Source organism: Lepidochelys kempii, chromosome 7 (genome assembly GCF_965140285.1).
Source record: "Lepidochelys kempii isolate rLepKem1 chromosome 7, rLepKem1.hap1, whole genome shotgun sequence".
Lineage (NCBI taxonomy): Eukaryota > Metazoa > Chordata > Testudines > Cheloniidae > Lepidochelys > Lepidochelys kempii.
In genome coordinates this window covers 30,972,304-30,993,603 of record NC_136386.1, presented here as the reverse complement: position 1 = coordinate 30,993,603, position 21,300 = coordinate 30,972,304, and the positions used below count along the sequence as shown (strand labels likewise).

The window sequence follows — 21,300 nt, the reverse complement described above, 5'->3', positions numbered from 1 at the left end:
TCCATTGGAACCACTCGTATGCTTAAGGTTGAGCATATGGTGTGGAAGCTGTCTGGGACAAGGACTGTCTTTGTTCTGTGTTTGTACAGCACTTGGAACAGTGGGGTCCTGGTCCATGACTAGGGCTCCTGGGTAGTGGCATTTAACGGGACTTCTGCTCCTAAATCAATTAGTTGGTTTCATAACTCCCACCCCATGGGTTTAAGAGGAGGGCCAGAACCCGCATGCTCTCTTATTTCTGTCAAAGTAGCCCCTGGTGAAGATTGTGGCACCCTTCATGTTGGGTGCTGCACGGAGCACCAGCTGAGATCAGGACCGCAGTCATGCTGGGCACTGCATGGATCCCCAGCTGAGATCGGGACCCCACTTGAGCCAGGTGCTGCATCGATCCTCAGCTGAGATGCGGACCTCAATTGTGCTGAGTGCTTCAAAGACCCAGAGTCGAGATCAGGGCCCACAGTGTACCAGATTCTGCATGGATCCCTAGCTGAGATCAGAGCCCCAGTAGTGCTGTGTGTTGCATGGATCCCCAGCTCAGAATGGAACCCCCCTCGTGTTGGATAGTGCACAGACCCTCAGCCAAGATTTGAGCCCCAGTCTTACCAGGTGCTGTGCAGACACACAGTGAGACAGTCCCTGCCGCAAAGAACTTGACATTTAATGATACAAACCCGTGGGGGTCGGGGTGGGGAACTGAGCCATAGAGCAGAGAAGGAATTTGCCCAAGGTCCCACATCAAGTCAGCAGCAGAACTGGGATAGAACCCATCTTCCCTACACCCCTAGAGATGTAGCTGCCTCTGGGGTGGTACACAGCAGCTGTTGAACAGCACCACTCCACAGTAGCTGGGAATAGGAAGCTGCCAATTCTGAGTTGTCTACATGGCAAGTCCAGAAGAGTGGAATCTTAATTAGAAGAGGATGAGGTGACTGGTTTGTTTAATGTGAAATAACTGAGAGAAGATGTTAAGAAATAATAATAATGTAGTCATGCTCCTACAGAAATATGCTCTGCTTTGCCTCTAGCTGGGTGCCTTGTGTATTGTCATCAGGGCTGCTTTAACTGGTTGTTTATGGCTTTATTTCCCCCCCCCCCCCCCCGAAAACACTTTTCCCAAAATAGAAAGTTACAAGTATACAAAGTAGAGCAAATGTGAGCTAAGCAAACCCGGCCAAGTTTTGTATTACATCCAATCTCTTGCCAAGCCACTGGGAAGAGGGGAGAGGAGGTAACTCTACAGGAAATAACCTTACAGTATTTTGATGTCCCCATCATTGTTGTAGGTTAAGACATTGAAAAGCGGCTAGTGATTTTTTCAGCACCCCAATTTAAGACACCTGAAAGGTACTAATATTCTAAATAAGACTGAGAATTGGAACTCTGAAGTTGAGGCCTTTTAAAGGTGGGACAGGGTCTGTCTCTTTGCTCAGTGTTTGTACAGTGCCTAGCGCAGTGGGGTCCTGCACTGGGGCTGGAACTTCTGGGTGCTGACTTTTCACTTGTGCTTCTAAGTCAATTAGTTGATTTAAAAAATCTCACCCCATTGTCCAGGGGCTACTTTGATGCAAATAAATAAGAGAGCAGGCTGGTTCTGGCCCCTTCCTTGAACCTCTGGGGTGGGATTTTTGAAACCAGCTAATTGACTTAAGAGCATCAGTCCAGTTAAAAATCAGTACGCAGAAGTCATCTAGAAAATCATGCTTTAGAAAATCTTGAACTTACTGTTTAATGCTTTGCAAATTTGTTGCTATGTATATTAAAGTAGGAATTTCAGGCCTCAGCTGAGATTTGGGCCTCCATTGTGTCAGGCACTGCACAGACCCTGACCAAGATCGGGGCTCCCGTTGTGCCGGGTGCAGCACAGGTACAGAGCAAGAGACAATTTGAGTCCCAAATTGCTTACAGTCTAAGTGGACAAAGGGTCGGAGGGGAAACAGAGGCACAGACCTGAAAAGGGACTTGCCCAAGGTCCGGGGGAGATTTGGGGATAGAACCCAGGTGTCCTGAGTCCTAGGCCATGTGCCTCCCAAAAATACCTAAAGCACAAGACAGAAATGTATTCAGGATATTATTATTTATTATTTGTATTACCGTAGCGCCTAGGAGCCCCAGTCATTGTGCTAGACCATGTACAAACAGAACAAAAAAACAGTCCTTGCCCAAAGAGCTGACTGTCAAAGTAGCAATTCACACACAACTAGGGAATCTAGCTTGACATCTCCTTAGCATCGTGGTGTGTGGATGGCAGACAAGAAGCAGATGAGCTCAGAATGCTACTATATAGAAATATTAGTGGCATGAGAACTGTTTGGCTTGGTCCTACCTGATTCCCAGCATAAACCCTTGTGTTGTAAGCAAATATCATCTGCTTTCAAGAGCTCAATCTGTTCAGCTTCTCAGAAAGATCAACAGGTGACTTATTATTGTATGTTGTATGTAAGTGCCTTCATGTGCAGAACATATCAGGTACTAAAGGGTCTTTAGTCTAGCACAGAAAGGCCAAATGAGAGCCAGTGGCTGGGAGCTAAAGCCAGGCACATTCCAATAAGCCACAGATTTTTAACAGTGAATGTGATTAACCACTGGAACAAGCTGCCAAAGGAAGTGGTGGATTCTCTATCTCTTAGTGGCATCAAATCCAGCCTGGCTGCCTTTCTGGAAGAGGCTTTCATCATACACAAGTGACTGTGCTCAATACCAGGGGAAGTGGGTGAATTTCTCTGGCTTGTGCTATCCAGAGGTCAGGCTAGGTGCTCTAATAGTCCCTTCCAGCCTTTGAACCTATGAGGCAACGCAGGCCCTTTGATGTGGCTGGAAGATGTTCCCCAGACCATTCTATGCATCCGATGAAGTGGGCTGTCGCCCACGAAAGCTTATGCTCAAATAAATTGGTTAGTCTCTAAGGTGCCACAAGTACTCCTTTTCTTTTTGCGGATACAGACTAACACAGCTGCTACTCTGAAAACTAATTCCTATGTTGTTTCTTCCTGGGGCTTCCATGTTAACAAGATGAGAAGATCCTGTCTCTGCCAGTATCTGGGGATGTATGTTGATTTTTAGGGGAGAGGGGGTGTGTGGTGGTGGCTTCTGAAGCAAAATACTTGTTTTAAACCTCCTCCAGCTTAATAAATATCAGGTCAAGGCCAGAGAATCCCTCAGGGATTCCTGCCTGCAGCCCAGAGACTCTGTTGGAGCTAGAGCATCATTTAGAAAGAGCTGCCCAACCTCGATTTCAGGACGTTGTGTCCCTTGGTACTGTTGTCCCTTGGCTCAAGCAGAAATATGCAGGACCTTGCTGGCGTGTTCTTGATAGGGGGAGAAGCATCTTTTATGATAATGGAGTGACTGATCCAGTACTCAATAATTTAATGAAAGGAGGGGAATATAATTAATGCCAATTAACGTGGGTTATGGAAAATAGATTCTGTCAAACTAACTTGATGTCTTTTCCTGCTGAGATTACAAGTTTGATTAATAAAGGTCATAGTGCCGACGTTATAGATTTCTGTCTGGCATTTGACTTGGTCCGGCACGACATTTTGATTAAAAAGCTCAAATGATACAAAATCAACATGGCACATATTAAAGGGATTAAAAGATAGCTAACTGATAGGTCTCAAAATGTAATTGTAAATAGTCAATCCTCACTGAGCGGGTGCAATCTGATGGGGTTGCACAGGGATCAGTTCTTGGCCCTAATCTATATACCATTTATCAATGACCTAGAAGAAAACATAAAATCATCACTGGTAAGGTTGGCAGATGACTCAAAGATTGGGGAGTGTTAAATGGTGAAGAGGACTGGTCACTGATAGAGCAACCTGGATCTCTTGGTAAGCAAAAGCTTGGTAAACTGGGCACAAACAAAGAATATGTATTTTAATGTAAAGCTATACATCAAGGAACAAAGAATGTAGGCCATATTTACAGGATGCGGGACTCTATCCTGGGAAGCAGTGACGCTGAAAAAGATTTGGGGGGTTGTGGCGTATAATCAGCTAAACATGAACTCCCAGTGTGATGCTGTGTCCAAAAGGGCTTAAGCAATCCTTGAATGTATGAACAGTAGAATCTCAAATAGGAGTAGGGAGGTTATCTTACTTCTGCATTTGGCACTGGTGTGGCTGCTGCTGGAAATCTGTGTCCAGTTCTGGTGTCCACAATTCAAGAAGGATGTTTATTAACTGGAGGAGGTTCAGAGAAGAGCTACAAGCATGATTAAAAGGGTTGGTAACCATGTCTTGTATTGATTGACTCAAGAAGCTTAATCTGTTCAGTTTAACAGAGATGGTTACTTGATCCATCTGTAAGTACCTACATGTGGGACAGAAATTTGATAATAAAGGGTTCTTCAGTCTAGCAGACAAAGGTCCAACAAAATCCAATGGCTGAAAGCTGAAGCTTTGACAAGTTCAGACAGAAAATAAGGCTCAGTTTTTTGCCAGTAAGGGTAATAAACCATTGGAACAGCTTCCCAAGGGCTGGTTGATGCTTCCTCACTGACAATTTGTAAATCAAGATTAGATGTTTTTCTAAAACATCTGCTGTGGTTCAACCAGGAATTAATTCAGGGCCTCCTGTTCTATACAGGAGGTCAGATTAGATGATCACAGTGGTCCCTTCTGGCCTTATTATCTATGAAACTGTGAGTCAGATATTTCTTTAATGCAAACCTGTATATTTACAAAGAATGTCACAAAGTCCTGTTTCCCTGTAGTCAGTAGAAATAAACAGTAGGAGGCAGTTTTCAAGCCTACCATTCCAGCCAGTCCATGCCCAAAAGAAGCACTCTCTCTTGGCTTCCTTTCAGAGTCGTAAGAATGGCCATACTGGGTCCATCTAGCCCAGTATCCTGTCTTCTGACAGTCGCTGATGCCTGATGCTTCAATGGAAATGAACAGAACAGGGGAATTTATCAAGTGATCCATCCACTGTCATCCAGTCCCAGCTTCTGGCAGTCAGAGGTTTAGGGACACCCAGAGCATGGGATTGTGTCCCTGACCATGTTGGCTAATAGCCATTGATGGGCCTGTCCTCCATTAATTTAATTAATTCTTTTTTGAACCTAGTTAGATTTTTGGCCTTCACAACATCCCCTGGCAACAAGTGCCACAGGCTGACTGTGCGTTGTGTGAAGAAGTACTTCCTTATGTTTGTTTTAAACCTGCTGCCTATTAATTTCATTGGGTGACCCCTGGTTCTTGTGTTATGGGAAGGGGTAAATAACACTTCCCTATTCACTTTCTCCACACCAGTCATGATTTTATAGACCTCAATCATATCCCCCCTGAGTCGTCTCTTTTTCAAGCTGAACAGACGTAGTCTTTTTATTCTCTCCTCAGATGGAAACTGTTCCATATCCTACCCATTTTTGTTGCCCTTCTCTGTACCTTTTTCAATTCTATTATATCTTTTTTGAGCTAGGGCGACCAGAACTGCACGCAGCATTCAGTGTGTGGATGTACCATGGATTTATATTGTGGCATTATGATATTTTCTGTTTTATTATCTATCCCTTTCCCAATGGTTCCTAACATGGTTAGCTTTTTTTATTGCTGCTGCACATTCAACAGATGTTTTCAGACAACTATTCACAGAGACTCCAAGATCTCTTTTTTTTCAGTGGTAGCTAATTTAGACCCCATCATTTTGTATGTATAATTGGGGTTATTTTTTCCAGTGCTCATTACTTTGCATTTATCAACATTGAATTTCATCTGCCATTTTGTTGCCCAATCATCCAGTTTTCTGAGATCCCTTTGTAACTCTTCACAGTCTGCTTTGGACTTAACTATCTTGAGTAGTTTTATATCATCTGCAAACTTTGCTGCCTCACTGTTTACCCCTTTTTCCAAATAATTTATGAATAAACTGAACAGCACTGATCCCAGTGCAGATCCTTCGTAGACCTGGTATCTACCTCTCTTCATTGTGAAAACTGACCATTTATTCCTACCCTTGTTTCCTATCTTTTAACCAGTTCTTCATCAGATGCATGCAGTCGAAAATACAGTAGGAAGATAGATAGATAGATAGATTAGATTAGATAGAGAACATGAAAAAATGGGTGTTGCCATACCCACTATAACAAGACTGATCAATTAAGGTGAGCTATTATCAGCAGGAGAAAAAAAAACAAAAACCTTTTGTAGTGATAATCAGGATGGCCCATCTCCAACAGTTGACAAGAAGGTGTGAGTAGCAACAGGGGGAAAAAATAAGCATGGGGAAATAGTTTTACTTTGTGTAATGACCCATCCACCCCCAGTCTTTATTCAAGGCTAATTTAGTGGTGTCCAGTTTGCAAATTAATTCCAATTCAGCAGTTTCTCTTTGGAGTCTGTTTTTGAAGTTTTTTTGTTGTAATATTGCAACTTTTAGGTCTGTAGTGGAGTGACCAGGGAGATTGAAGTGTTCTCCGACTGGTTTTTGAATGTTGTAATTCTTGACGTCTGATTTGTGTCCACCACTGCAACCTACTCTGTCATTCCTGTATATTTTATACCCTGGTATCACCATTCCACCAAGTTTTTGTGTTGCCTCTAATAGCAATATTCTCATTTAATTCTCATTTAATCTCAAGTTCACCCATCTCAGTATTTGGACTTCTTGCATTTGTATACAAGCACTTATAAATTTGGTCAATGTTTAGTTATTTGCCTTCATATGATGTAATTGAATGGGACTCTTTTTTCATTTGACTGTTTCTCTTCAGTGCCTCCCTGTACTTTATCAACTTCTACCGTCTCCTCTTTCCTAGGATATAAAGTATACCCTTTAATAAATCCTCCCCTAAGGGATGTGCCTATCTGAATCATGTGCTCCTTCGCACCTGTCAGATTTTCCCCATCCCTTAGTTTAAAAACTCCTCTACAACCTTTTTAATTGTACATGCCAGAAATTTGGTTCTCTTTTGGTTTAGGTCAGGGGTGGCCAACCTGAGCCTGAGAAGGAACCAGAATTTACCAGTGTACATTGCCAAAGAGGCACAGTAATACGTCAGCAGCCCCACATCAGCTTCCGCCCACCACCCCTTTCCCAGCACCTCCCATCCACTGGCAGCCCCACCAATCAGCGCCTCCCCCTCTCTCTCTGCACCTCACGATCAGCTGTTTTAGGGTGTGCAGGAGGCTCTGGGGGAGGAAGGGGGGAGGAGTGAGGGCACAGCAGGCTCAGGGGAGGGGGCGGGAAGAGGTGGAGTGGGGGCAGGGCCCTTGGCAGAGCCAAGGGGAGAGCAGTGAGCACCTCCCAGCACACTGGAAAGTTGTCTGTAGCTCCAGCCCTGGAGTCGGTGCCTAAACAAGGAGCCGCATATTAACTTCTGAAGAGCCACATGTGGCTCCGGAGCCATAGGTTGACCACCCCTGGTTTAGGTGGAGCCCATCCTTCCTGTATAGGCTCCTTCTTCCCCGAAAGATTCCCCAATTTCTAATAAACCTAAATCCCTCTTCCAAAAACCGTTCTCTCATTCATGCATCGAGACCCTGTAGTACTACATGTCTAAATGGCCCTGCATTTCAGGGAATGCTACCATGTGCTTCTCTCCCTTGCTTCCTTTCTGATTCCTTTCACACACACTCAGATAGCTGTAACCAAACCAAGGCTCCAGCCCCCCTGTTTGCAATCAGTCTCCAGGGAAACCCCTCAAGCCACATGACTCAGCTTCTTCTCAGGCCTTCCCATGATGGTCCATGCCTTGGACAGTGGCTTCTATTGTTTCAGCTATCACTATACAAAGGGGCATTTAATTGCTCCCTCATTTAGCCTGAGTGAAAGGTGCTGGAATGCCCATCAGCTTTACCAGGATCTGTGATTGCGCAGAGATCAAAGACACACTTGCTGGCAGCCACCAGCACCCTCCATCATAACAGCACATCTCTGCAATGGTTAATTGCTCTCTCTGTTAAAAAAGATTTGCCCCAGTCTAAATTTTTCCAGCTTCAGCTCCCAGCCCTTGTATCTCATTCTGCCTTTGTCTGCTGATTGAAGAGCCCTCTGCTCTCAGAAAGCTCCTCTCCATGGAGGTGCTTATAGACCAGGGTCAACTCACCTCTTTATCTTCTCTTCAATAAGCTAAATAGATCAAACTCCTTCAGTTTCACTTCAAGGCAGGTTCTCCAGACCTGGAATCATTTGTACCCATTTTGTTCATGTCTGAAGGACCTGTGGGGCTGATTTTAATGCCCTGTGCCAGAGGAGGAGAATGGCTCAGATGTTAGGGAGACCTGGTTTCAAGCCCCTACTCAGCCACAGACTCCCTGTGTGACCTTGTGCAAGTCACTTAGTATCTCTGCGCCTCAGTTTCCCCATCTGTAAAATGGGGATAACAATCCTTCCTTTGTCTGTTTAGACAGTGAGCTCTTCAGGGCAGGGACTATCTCACAGTGTGCAGCACCCAGTATGACGGGAAGCCCCAATTCCGGGCTGGAGCCCTGTTTCTGGGCAAGGGTCTATGCAGTGCCTGGCACAATGGCAGGCTCAGTTCTAGTCAGGGTGTCTTGTGCAGCAGCCAGCACTGTGTGGTGCCCTGATCCCAGGCATCTGTGCATCGCCTGACATGATGGGAGCATCACAGAGGATTACGAGGATCAATATATTAAAGACTATGAAGCATTGAGATACTACAATAATGGGGTCATATAAATAGCTAGATTGGAGTGGTGATGCACTCAGAATTGCACGTGGGGGTGTGGGAGGGTTGCATTTGGGCCACCCAGCCCAGTGTGTGTCAAGATCTGCTGGTGAGGGGAGATCTCGTAGAGCATCAGTGTCTGCCTGTGGGCTGGCTGCAGCATCAGTGGAAACTAGTCTGCAATTGGGAAGCAGAGCCTCCTGGGAGTCTGTCCCTGCTCCAATCACTCATGTCTCTCTCAGTGCAGTCTTGACGGGATTCCCAGGCTGGGAGGTCTCTGCAATATGCTCTGCATTTAAAATTACTAGGAGCAGGATGACAGCAGGGAAGTGGGCATGGGCTGGGACACTGAGATTTTAAATGTCTGGTTGAAATGCACCCGGGGAAATCTCTCTGCGCAAAACAGGAGAGATGTGGGCTTGTGGGCGAGGCAGTGGAGTGGGGCTTAGAACACCGGGATTCAGTTCCAAACTCTTCCACAGACTCCCTGAGTGACCTTGGGGAATTCACTTCATCTCCCTGGGAATCAGTTTCTCCATGTGTAAAGTGGGGATAATGATCCTTCCTTTGTTTCGATTGAGAGCTCTTTGGAGCAGGGACTTCCTGTCACCCTGTGTCTGCACAGTGCCTGGCACAATGGGGGCCCTGATCTCAGTGAGGGTCTGCACAGTGTCTGGCACAATGGGTCCCTAATCTCAGTGGGGGTCTGCGAGATGCCTGGCACAATGGGGCCCTGATCTCATTTGGAGTCTGTGCAGCGCCTAGCACAATGGGGGCTCTGATTTTGGTGGGAGTCTATGCAGCACCTGGAGTGATGGGCCTTGATATCAGCCTGGTTTCTATTACTGTAATCATAACAGTCAACACGTTAAGCCAAGTATCCCATTGGAGCAAGGAGTTATATCCTCAGTCACCCACGTCAAAGGAGCACGCACACTGACACATCCCTGACCATCTGTGTACAGCTGTTTCTGTCCCCTCCATGTGTGCAGGAAGCAAGAGTTCAACCCTGGGGCCCAGCCTTTAACAAACTGCTTCCAAGCAGCACACAACTCTCCGGCCAGCAAGCAGTTGGAAGAAGCTCCCAGCTTCTTGGCAGGGCCAGGAGCAGCAGCCAGGAGGTCTGTAGGAGGCACATGAGCTAGGGACATGGTTTCAGGGCTCAGCTCCCTCACTACATGAGGAACTTCCTGGGAGCAGAGGGCAAAACACTTGGAGACTGGCCTGGAAATGTGGGGACTGCTCCTCAGCTGAGTTCTGTCTCTAGAGCTCTAGCTGAGGATCTCGCCCAAATGCTGTTGGAGAGTCCCTTCCCTCTGCCCCAGAGGGGGGCCATTCCCAAAGATCCTGATTACCTCCTACCAAATTATTCCACCCCACCTGCGCCTAGCAGTGATCTCCCCTCCAGCAGCTGTTGGTTTGCAGGGAAACTATGCAGTTTAGAATGTCGAGCATGTCCTCTATTTCTGCCCATTTTCAAGTGAAATAAACGTTGGGGGAATTTTTCGGTGGCCATTTTCCAATGTGGAAAGGGCTCATCTGTGCTGGGCATGTTTTGGGCACATCCAGCAGGGACTGTCTCATTGTTATTTATATGACAGCAGTGTTTAGAGGCTCTGACTGAGAGTGGGCCCGCTGTTGTGCCAGACCCCAGCTGAGATGGGGACCCACATTGTGTTGGGCCTGCCCAGATACCTAGTGAGAGAGATTCACTGCTTCAGACAGTTCATAGTCTAAATACACAAAGAATTAGTCTCCCTATTTTACAAGTGGGGAAAGTAAGGCACAGAGGTGATGTGACTTGCCCAGGGTCATGGGGAGTCTGTGGCAGAGCCGGAAATTGAACCCTGATCTCTTTACTCCCAGCTCGGTGTCTTACCCACAAGGCCTTTCCCATCCCTCCTGTGTTTCAGTTCTTTAATCCCTGTTCCGTTAGCATCTGGTGTTGCTTGGGCCTATGCGACAGGCCCTACTCGTCTGGGTGGTGCTGGTGTGGGAGGGCTGCTCTTAGCTCAACCACTCCTGATCAAGGAAACCACTGATTCCTTCGCTTCCGGTAGGAAACCTAAGCTGCCTCTCTGCCCAGCCTCCTGCGCAGCTGGGCCAGGGAATCTTTTCACGGCAGCTGCCTTCCAAGGTCCAAGTTGTGAAATGGTTGGTCCCAAAAAAGTGTGCCTCCCCTTCCTAAGAACACAGTTTGCCAGGAAGGAATGCTGTGGGTGTGCATGGGGGTGTGTGTGTGTATGTGTGTGTAAAGGACAAGAATGCTGTGGGGCTGGGGGAGGCATTCAGAGCAGATTGCCTTGGCACATGCATTAGCTAATGGGAGCTCCAGTCTCTGATGCAATCTCTGGGTACTATAGTCTGGGTACTATAGTCTGTTTTAGGATTTTCTCCTGCTTCACCGTCACCATCACATCTGGGTGCCTTCCACCTAAAATCAGTGTTGATAGCAAAGTCATGTCCTGTGAGTGACAATACTAACCTCACGTCCTCTCTCTTGGAATCCCTTCTAGGAACAGCCACGTGCCTTGTGCTATCCAGGCCCCACCTCAGGGAAGAGTTACGTATGTGGCCAGCTCCCGCCAACCCCGTCTCTGGCCTCCAACGCCAGGCCTGAGCTATTTGTTTGCAATTGCTGAGAGTTTGGCTGGCCGGCAGGGCCGCGTGCCTGGAGTGTTCTCCCTCCAGCCAAGCAGGGCTCCATTCGCTTGTTGCTCTAACACCGGGGAGGGGCGTGTGTCATAAACTGGCAAGAGTGAACACAGCGATGTTGAAATGTCTCTGGAGACAGCCAGCCTTTGATCAATCTTTAACTGAGCCCTTTCCCACTCCCTGTTTGACTTGGCCGCGGAGATGGTTAACATTGTGTTAGTTATTGGGGGCACATTCCTCTGCTCTATTACCTGCCTTTCCCTGACCCCAGCTGGGTGCCAGGCGGCCGACCTGCGGGAGCTTGTGGACTCATGCACATACACTCACCCTCATGCACTCTCACATGGGCAGCTCACACCCTTGCACACACTCATCCTCACATGCTCCCATGGGCACCTTGAACAGGCACTCTTGTGCACTCACGCTCGCATGGACACCCTTGTGCACACTCACAGCCCACTCTCTGCAGCACAGCACCCCTTAAAGCTGCACTGTGGCATTGGGGCCAGCACTGACTGCAAAGGGAGAGCGCTCTTACCCCAAACTTTCCTTGCATTAAACCCCAGTCTCCCATCCTGATACCAAACTAGGGTGACCAGATGTCCCAATTTTATAGGGACAGTTCTGATATTCGGGCTTCGTCTTATATAGGTTCCTATTACCCCCCCCCCACCCCCTGTTCCAATTTTTCATACTTACTATCTGGTCACACTGTACCAAACAGGCCCTGTGCTTTTCAGCATGATTGGCTGATACCCCAGTGGCATGGCTGCAGGGTGTGGTGTTTGGGCCGGAGGCTTTAACACTGACTCTCCTGCTACAGCATAGTGAATGAGCGTTAAGTCTCTGGCAAGCCATAGTGAACACGAGGACTGTAATCCCACTCCTTAGAGGTTACCTAACACAGGAAATCTCCCTCAGCCAGGAGGGGAGCAGCACCCACTAATGTCCTGCAGAGCCCCTTGGGTCTGAGTATCTGTCCCCAATTGTGCCCACACATCTGTGGGACAGTAACCAAGCAGCTCATTGTCAGTAATCAGATGCCTGGGAGGCAGGGAAATACAGGTGGGGAAACCGAGGCATGGCTTTTCAAAAGCAGCGCATGTGCAACAGAGGCCAGATTGTCAAAGGAGCACTGTGAGGGGCTGAGGTCTCCTGAAGATCTATGCCTTGTTTAGGTGCCAACCTGAAAAGCTTGGGTCCAATGGTAGGTGCCAAACCATTGGAAATCCACCTCCAGAAATCCCTGCACCTAACCCGGGCTACTGCAGCACCAGCGTGGGCTAGTTCCATTGGTGTGGCTACTTGCAGGAGGGTGTGACTAACCTGGGTTCCCAGACCCAGGTGCACTCTGCAGTGGAGATACACCCACAGCAGATCACTCCACATGAAGGCTGGAGCAGGGAAAGGAACCCAGGACTTGCAAGTCCCAGTTAGTGCCCTGCCCACCAGGTTGTGCTGCAGCTGCTAGCTTGCTCTGTCCCGTGAAGGGGAAGCAGGGAGGAGTTTAACCTGCTGCTTAGGAAGTGGCACTTTTGCAACCTTGGATGTAATAACAGGGAAGTGGGTCAGCCCTGGACCTTGGCAGCCTGGCTGTCAGGGGCAGCCTGCACAGTGCCCAGACTGCAGGGTGCCCCCTGCAGCTTCTCAGTTGGGCTGTAGGGGGCAGCCTTCCAATGCCCAGACTGTGGGGTGTCTCCTGCACCTTGGCAGATGGGCTGTAGGGGGCAGCCTTCCCAGAACCCAGGCTGTGGGAGGTATGTTCCAACGCAGCAAAGGGGGGCTTTCCTGAGCCTGAGGGTTCCTTCCCAAGGACTACAGAGCCCCACATCTGATGTTAACCCCAAGAAGGCACTGGGGCTGCACCACAGATGGGCTGCAGAGATGGGAGCCATGATGGCTTCTCATACGCCAAGGCTTTAGACCTGTGCTCTGAAACCTCAGCTGGAGCCCAAGTTAGAGACAGTGATATAGAAAGGCCTCTTTATTTGCTGCTTATTCCTATTAAACTACCTCAGGACTCCTGGGTTCTGTTCCTGGCTTTGGAAGAGGATTGGGTGGCTGGGAATCAGGACTCCTGAGTTTTAGTCCCAGCTCTCTCACTGACTCCCTGTATGACTTGGGGAAGTCCCATGGCCACTCCATGCCTCAGTTTCTCTATCTGTGGATTAGTGATCTCCCTCTCCGCATGCACTGAGACCCCTTGAATGGAGTGAGAGCTCCCTGACTGCTGTTTCTCTGCCACAGTCTGGGGAGGCCCTGGGTGGGGGAAACTGATCAGCAGTAGAATGCGCCAGGGACTGGTCTGCAGCGGCTCAGATGCAGGCGAAAGGGGAACAGCTGGAAGCAAAGGGGAGGAGAGGGACTGGCACCAGCAAAGCAGGGGAAGGTTCAGCTGCAGGCATTCAAGAACTCCCACTGCTCTAACCCAGCTGCCAGCAGAGCCACCCGCTGGCATGGACAAGCAAGGTGCCAGGCACCTGACTGTCATTCAGAGAATTGCATGCTGGGAGTCCTCCTGTTAGAGACAAAATCACTGTTGAACTCTGTAGCTGCACCTTGACCCAGATCAGGTCTGTGGGCCTAGCCACCCTGCTCCCCTCTGCCAGCTGAGTCTCCTTGACAACCAGCAGAGGGTGCTCCAGCCAAACCCAGCACTGTTGGCATGCTGGGATGGATTACAGGCTTGGCCAGCCTGGAGCTGCCCATTAGCTGCGGGTATAAACATAGAGCAGCCTCAGAGAGCCCAGGTAGGCTCTTTCTGCATGTTTCTGTGGCACAAGGGCATGCAGCCCTGGTGCCACTCACTTTTTTATGGCTGCAGCACACTTTCACCAGAAGCCTGGCTGCACTTGTGCACCTGCTCACATTGTGCAAAGTGCTTCCACTCTGGCTGGGGTGTAGGTCACGCTTGCAGCTGTGCAAAGGTGCTGGCAAATCAGGCAAACATGAAACATGCTGCACTGCTGTAAAATATGGCCAGCGCTGGCGTGGCTCATGCTGGGGAGAGTTGCTTGGTCCATGAGGGGTTTGCACTGGTGCAAAAGTGCAAGCTAGGACAGATGAGCCGTGTGTGTGTGTGTGTGTGTGTGAATGTCGTGAGTGCGCGTGCTCAGCATCCAGTGTGAGTACACATGCAGTGTGGATGTGCTTGCAGTGCGGGTGTCAAGTTCTATGTATGGTATGTATGCAGTGTGTGTGTGGTATACAGGATCCCCTCCAAGGCCATTCCCCATAACTGCATTGTGAAATGTTCTCATGGCTGTTGTGAATTGCCCTCCTGGGGGTCCAGTGTATGGAGTGATTGTGGTGCGTCGGCTGAGGGAGTTTGGAGGGGGGACAAGAGAGGGAAAGGCTCCAAACACCAAAGAAGTGAAGGAGCGTTCCAGTCCCATCTGGATCTGGGGAGCTCAGCCCTGGGACTGGTGATGGGGCTGGGTGCTAGTGGACTCCGAATCTGATCCATCAAGAGGGAGCCGCCCTCTCCCTGTCTGCCTGCCTGCCTGCCTGACTGGGACAGTTAATGAGATGGGAAGGTCCATCTGTCGGCTCTGACCTGTTGCTTTGAAACAACAACCTCAAGGCCCCATTTCTTGCATCAAATCGTTTAACTAGCGAAAAACCCCTTAATGAGGATTTATAGGCTTGTCAGGCGCGCAGGGGTGTCTTAACTCCTTAACGTCTGCCAAATCTTTCCTCCTCCGTGCTCTAATGAGGTGGGGCCACGTGCATCAACTGGGAGTGGGGGGTGGTTGGAGTGCCCTGAGATGTGGCAAATAGCCAGCAGTGCAGATCTGTCCCCTCTGTCACCTAGATGTCCCAGTGGGGAGAAAGCAAAATGCTGGAGATGCCTGTTCTGTTCCCAGCTCTCTAGGAGGGAAGTGGGGTCTGGTGGTTACTGCAGCCGGCCTCGGAGTCAGGACTCGAGGGTTGTGTCTCTGGCTGTGAGAGGGGAGCGGGGGTCTAATGGTCAGGGTGGTGGAGGTTTGGGATTTAGGACTCCTGGGTTCTGTCTCTAGCTCTGGGAGGGGAGTAATGTCTAATGGTTACAGTGGTGGGGGCTGGGAGCCAGGATTCCTGGGTTCTATCCTCAGCTCTCAGAAGTGCAAACATCAGCTCTCTGACTTACGCTGGGGAGTTTGTTCTCTTAGGAAATTGATGATGTGAAGAGCTGGGGAAGGCAGAGTTTCATGCCTTTCTGTGCCAGGCTCTTCAAATGGGGCTGGGCAGTGAGGGACACTCACCCGCCACAACAATGGGCAACACTAGGGCATGGAGATGCTGCCAAAGAGACTGCCGCCACATCCTGAGTGGAAAGGCAAGATGTGGGGCATTTCCCACTCAGAAACCCCCAAAGGAGGTTGAACAGAGTCCCAGGTCAAATGCACTCCCATCACAGTCATCCCTAGGAGCACATGGTGCATGGCAAGGTCAGCTGGGCTGTAGCCTACTCTGGGTGGAGAACAGTAGCAAGGCACTGAGGCAAAGTCCTGCTCTTCCAGGGGGTGCACCCACGCTCAGGGACTGATTCTGCAAGGTGCTGAGAGCACCTGTGACTCCCAAAGGAAGCAACTGATGGCAAACTGACCATGGGAGGGACCTTGGTGGCCATGGCATGGCTGTTGGCCTTGTGCCACACCTGCGCAATGGATGTACCAATGCATCCTGGAGCTCCATCCATGCTTGCACTAATGCCTCCCATAATGCCCAGCTGTAGGAGCAGGAATGAGCTAGCCACAAGTAGCAGCTACTGTGGCAGTGATTCCTATCTCCACCAGCTCAGCCAAAGCTACAGGCTTGGCCCCCAGCCACCGGCACCCTTGCTGTGGACAGCAGCCGAGTGTGCATGCAACTTACAAGCATTGCAAATGGAAGCCACTGCAGAAGCAAGAGTGAGCTGCGAGAGAGATGGCGTAGGACAGCGTCCTCGAGTATGCCCCTCTGCTGGCAGTTCTGGGGCCAAAAGAAAATCCATCCTGGACGAAGGAGCTGCATTCTGTGCAGGCTTCATCACCCACAGTTCTGTGACTCCCAAGACACGCCACTCAACTGGGTCAGAGGGGGTGGTAGCCTCGTGCTTCCATTCTCCTCTATGGGCTGGATTCCTCAGCTCAACCACATCTCCCAGGGCACAGTGGGGGCCCCAATCTCAGTCAAGGTCTAGTGCCAGGCACAACAGGGCCCTGATCTCAGTGGGAGCCTTTAGGTACTACCACAAAACCTACAATAAAGGGGCTGTTTTGTCACTGATTTCAGCTGAAGCCGGATCAAGCCCTTAGCTTTTAAACAATAAAGCAAGCCTTTGAATCACCAATGAAATTGTACAAAACACCATGTCCATGATAATATTTTTGTGCCTGCAGAGTGTCTGTGGCTCACTTACAAACCCGCTCTCCAGAGCGATGCTGGCATCACTCAAGGGCTCAAAGAAAGATGTTCAGGGTGATAAGGGTCTGAAAATTGATGCTGTTATTTTTTCCTTTCGGAAGAAAAAAGGCCTCGTATTAATTCCAGCTGCATTAGGAATGGAAAAGGAGCTGTAATTCAGGCTGGGCAAAGAGTGTATCCGCTTTCTATGTGGGATCTGATTCCCATTTCCACCAGTTTGTTCCTTATTTCTGATTGCCCTCACACATATAGTGGGGTTCAGGGAGAAGCCTCTGGACAGGCTATTCTGTAACTATCTACTTTATTGTTGTTCATATTACAGTAGTGTCTACAGGGTCAGACAGAGATCAGTTCCCTGTGATGCTGGGCACTCCGCAGTCATGTAGTAAGACAGCCTCTGTTCCAAAGTCATTTACAGGTGAGGGGAAATGAAGCACAGAAAAGGGGACTGTCATACAGGGAGTCAATGGCAGAGCCAAGGATTGAAGCCAGGAGCCCTGATTCCAAGCCATCCTGCTCTACCAGGAGTAGAATCCAGGACCAGGAGTCCCGACTCCCTGCTCTAACCACTAGACTCCACTTCTCTGCCCAGAGCTGGGACTAGAAGACAGGTGTCCTGGCTCCTGCGCAGTTAATCACTTATAGCAAGCTGGTTCTGTTGTGGGAGGATCAGAGGGGAGTAATATCTAATGGTTAATCAGAGGATCAGATGGGCCCCTGTGAAGTCGTAGCATTTGAAGGTCGTTCCAGCTTCGGTATTTCTGGAAGGCAAGCCAGCAGCCCCTGCTTTATTTGTGTTGCTCTTCCTACTGCAGCTACTGCTTAGCAAAGCTTCCCTTCTGGACCATTAAGAAACCGGCTAGAATATCAGTAGCAGGCGTGACGCATGCCAGCCAATGGGATAGGCACAGTAGGTCAGAACCTGAGCTGGCTGCCAGGCAATCGTAGAATCATAGAAATGCAGGGCTGCAAGGGACCTCAAGGGTTACCTCGTCCATCTCTTCGTGCAGGGGCAGGACTAAGTAAACCTAGACCATCCCTGTCCAGCCTGTTGTAAAAATCCTCCAAGGACACAACTTCCCTAGCTAAGCTCTGTTCCAGTGCTTCACTAGAGAAAGTTTCTCCTAATAGCTCCCTTGCCGCAAGGTAAGCTGATTCTTTCGTGTCTTGCCCTCAGTATTTGAAGACTTATCATGGCCACCCTCAGCCTTCTCTTCCGTAGACTAAACATGCCCAGTACTTTCAATCTTTCCTTATAGGTTTTCTAAACCACTGATCATTTTTTATGCTCTCCTCTGGACACTCTCCAGTTTATTCACATCTTTCTTAAAGTGCAGTGCTGAAAACTGAACACAGTACTCCAGCTGAGGCCTCCCCAGTGGGGAGTAAAGCGGGACAGTTATATCCCATGTCTTACGTGTGACACTCCTGTTGATACATCCCAAAACGACGTTTGCCTTTTTCGCAACAGCGTCACATTGTCAACACATATTCAATTTGTGATCTGCTAGAACCCTCAGATCCTTTGCTGCAGTACTGCTTCCTAGCCAGTTATTCCCCGGTTTGTATTTGGGCATTTCCTTTTTCCTTCCCAAGTGTAGTACTTTGCCCTTGTTTTTATTGAATTTCATCTTCTTGATTTCACACTTATTCTGCAATCTATGAGTCAGGAGGGGGCCTCAATCTTGGTTGTAGTCTGTGCAACACCCAGCACAATGAGCCATATTCTGTCCAGGTCTATGCAGTGCCTAGTACAATGGGGCCCCCTGTCTCAGTCAGGGTCTGTGCAGCACTGTGCACAATGAAGGTCCTGATCTGGGGCAGAGTCTGTGCAGCATCCAGCATGACTGTGCCACGATCTTGGTCAGGATATGGGCAGCATTGGACACAGTGGGGGCCCCAGTCTCGGTTGGGGTCTGTGCAGCACCCCGCACAACAATCTCAGTTGGTGTCTGTGTAGCACCTGATAAAATGAGAGACCCAGTGCCAGTCAGGGTCTGTGCACAATGGGGGCCCTGGCCTTGGCTGGGGTCTGTGCAACGCCCAGCGTAATGGGGCCCCAATTTCAGCTGAGGTCTGTGCAGCACCTAGCACAGTGGGATACACATAATTTTAATAGAGTCTGGCTGCAAACTCTGCCTCTGCTGGGTCCCACTTATTTGAGTCTCCCAGCCTGAAGTGCAGGGATCCAAATCAGCCAGGATCCTCCTCTCCCATCTGGCCCGCCCTATGGAGCAGCCAGGACAGCCTCTCACTCATCCCAGATGCCATTACCCAGCAGGGAGGAGGCTCACCTCATGCCCCCCCTTCCCCAAGGCTGGCTCTTGTCACATGAGTGGAGAGCTGGGCAGCTAAGCTGAGCTCCAACCCACCCACTCCCCTGGATTGCAGCTCTGCCTAAGGCTTCCCATTACTAACCCATGCTGGGGCTGGGCTGGCTCCAAGCTCCAGAGCCAAAGCGGAGAGCAGGAGCCCAGTGAGTCAGCAGGAGCCAGAGCCCAACATCTGTGCCCCAGCTGTCGGGGGTAGGAGTCCTCAGAGAAGGATCCCTGCAGCCCCTGCTGTCTGCAGCCTGGACTACTCCCTGTGGCTCTTTGCAGAAGGGCATTTTGGGACAGGGCCAGCTGGGCCCATGACTCCTCAGGCCGAACCCTCCCCCTGTCTGTGGGAGCAGGCTGCATCTCACCAGTTCTGCCCCACTGCTTGGGCAGGGGAATGGCACATAGGGGAGCATCCTGCACTGGGTCCTGCTGTGGTGTCTCTTTCTGTGCTGGGCAGGGGAATGGCGTGTAGGGGATGATTCTGCCCGGGGGGATGGGCCCTGCTGCTGCTGGGGTGTCTGTCTCTTACCTCCCATGCCTCTGTGATAAATATTCCAATTTAGCCCCCCATGGAGGGATTTACCTTTGGAGAGAGCCCTATAGAACTGAAGTGGGGATAAGAGCTTCTATCTACAGGGGTTCTCTCTTTTCCTATTCAGCCCCAGTGGGTGGTTCCCGACCCCCTATAGAAAAGGTCTGCTTCTTCGTTGTATCCTATCAGGTTCTAAAGGACCCTCTTGGCTTCACTCACAAGGGTTTTTCCATGAGGGACTCAGAGCAGCTCTTCCCTGTGCTATCAGATGGGGGGACATCAGTGATGTCTGGGCTGCAGAATCACAGCTCTCACCCTTTTAAATAGGGAGATGGCGTGAGCATCTCACCCTGGGGTGCTGTCAGAGCGACGAGCCAGGTGGAGAGTGGCATCAGAACCCCCCTCCACACTGAACAATGAGTCTCCCTGAGGACAGCAGTTCAAAAGGAAATTGACTGGGTCTGTCTGGAAAACGAGGATTCTCCATCGTAAAAAATGTCGTTGTTTTGACATCTGTTTCCATTCCAATATGGAACTAAACCGAAACCCTTCTCTGGTTTGAGAATGAGTCACCCCGGCATAGGCTTTCGGCTGAGACATTGGAGATCCAGGTTCAAGTCCTTGCTATATCTGATTCGAATCAGGGATTGAACCTCTGTCTCCCACATCCCAGCTGAGTGCTATCCTGGGGTGTGGCAGGGGAATGGCATGCAGGGGTGATGCTGCCCAGGGAAATGGGCCATGCTGGCGCATCTCTCTCTCTCTAAGACGAGAAATCCCATCCTGAGCCTGGAAAATCTTCCTGACTAAAGCTTCCTCAAAACTGATGCATTCCTGTCAAACGGTTTGGTTTTGGCGAGCTGGTGTTTTCCACAGAAAAATTCCTGAGCATCTCGACAGCTGGCTTGGCTAAACAGCTGGAAGAGGGAGCATGTTGGGATGCCTGGGACACAGCCTCACTGCTCTGGATTTCTCCATTTCCTATTGCTTAGCTCCATAGCCAAGAGGAGTGATATCAGTGAGGTCTGGCCAGGCCTGACTTGGGTCGTTTTGGAACAAAGATGATTGCTGGTCCGTGCCAGGTGATAAAACCTCCAATGGGGCTTTGGCTAGCCCTGTCCATCCCATCCTCCCGCCCCACTGCTGGATCAGCATCACAGTGCTCTGTAAAAGCTTAGGCAGCTGACTTGGGCGGGGGCTGGGAATGGAAGACAGCTGGGAGGGAAAAGTTAATACCGCTTTCTTGAGTCAACAGAGCAACAGCTTTGGAAGACCTCTCCCGAGAGGTATAGAGAGTAACAGAGTCATTTCTAGTATGGATCTGCTGGGAAAGGGTGGAGAGATTAAATTAATGCAGTAAAGACACGTTCAAAGCTCTCCCTTAGGAAGGAAAAATCAATGCCCAAATACAAAATGGGGAATAACCGGCCAGGCTGCAGTAATGTGGCAAAGGATCTGGGGGCTAGAGCAGATCACAAATTGAATTTGAGTCAAAAATTTGATGCTGTTGTGGAAAAAGGCAAATATCGTTCTGGGGTGTTGTGACAGAGTGCTGAGGGCTGGCACTTAAGCCTGCACTCTGGTCACTGTTAGTACTAATTAGGTTCTCCTGGAGAAGGCCTAATTGGACAGAGGTATACCTGACTACCAGGCCAGATTGGGGCTGCTGAGTAAATACGCTGAGCAATTTACCCGTTCCCCAGGACACTGTAGAAAAGAGCACTGGAAGGAGTGCTCGGGGAAAGAGAAGGAGAGAAAGAGAAGGCTAGGGG

The 21,300-nt window shown here is 49.6% G+C and overlaps 1 protein-coding gene across 1 annotated transcript in view; it reads left to right on the top strand.

Moving 5' to 3' along the window:
* Positions 1 to 21,300, top strand: part of DNAJC4 (DnaJ heat shock protein family (Hsp40) member C4) — a 78,840-nt gene that overhangs the window by 25,076 nt on the left and 32,464 nt on the right. Inside the window, exon 5 of the mRNA XM_073351766.1 lies at positions 11,149 to 11,199. Coding sequence (XP_073207867.1) covers positions 11,149 to 11,199 — 51 coding nt within the window. The remainder of the gene's footprint in view (positions 1 to 11,148; positions 11,200 to 21,300) is intronic.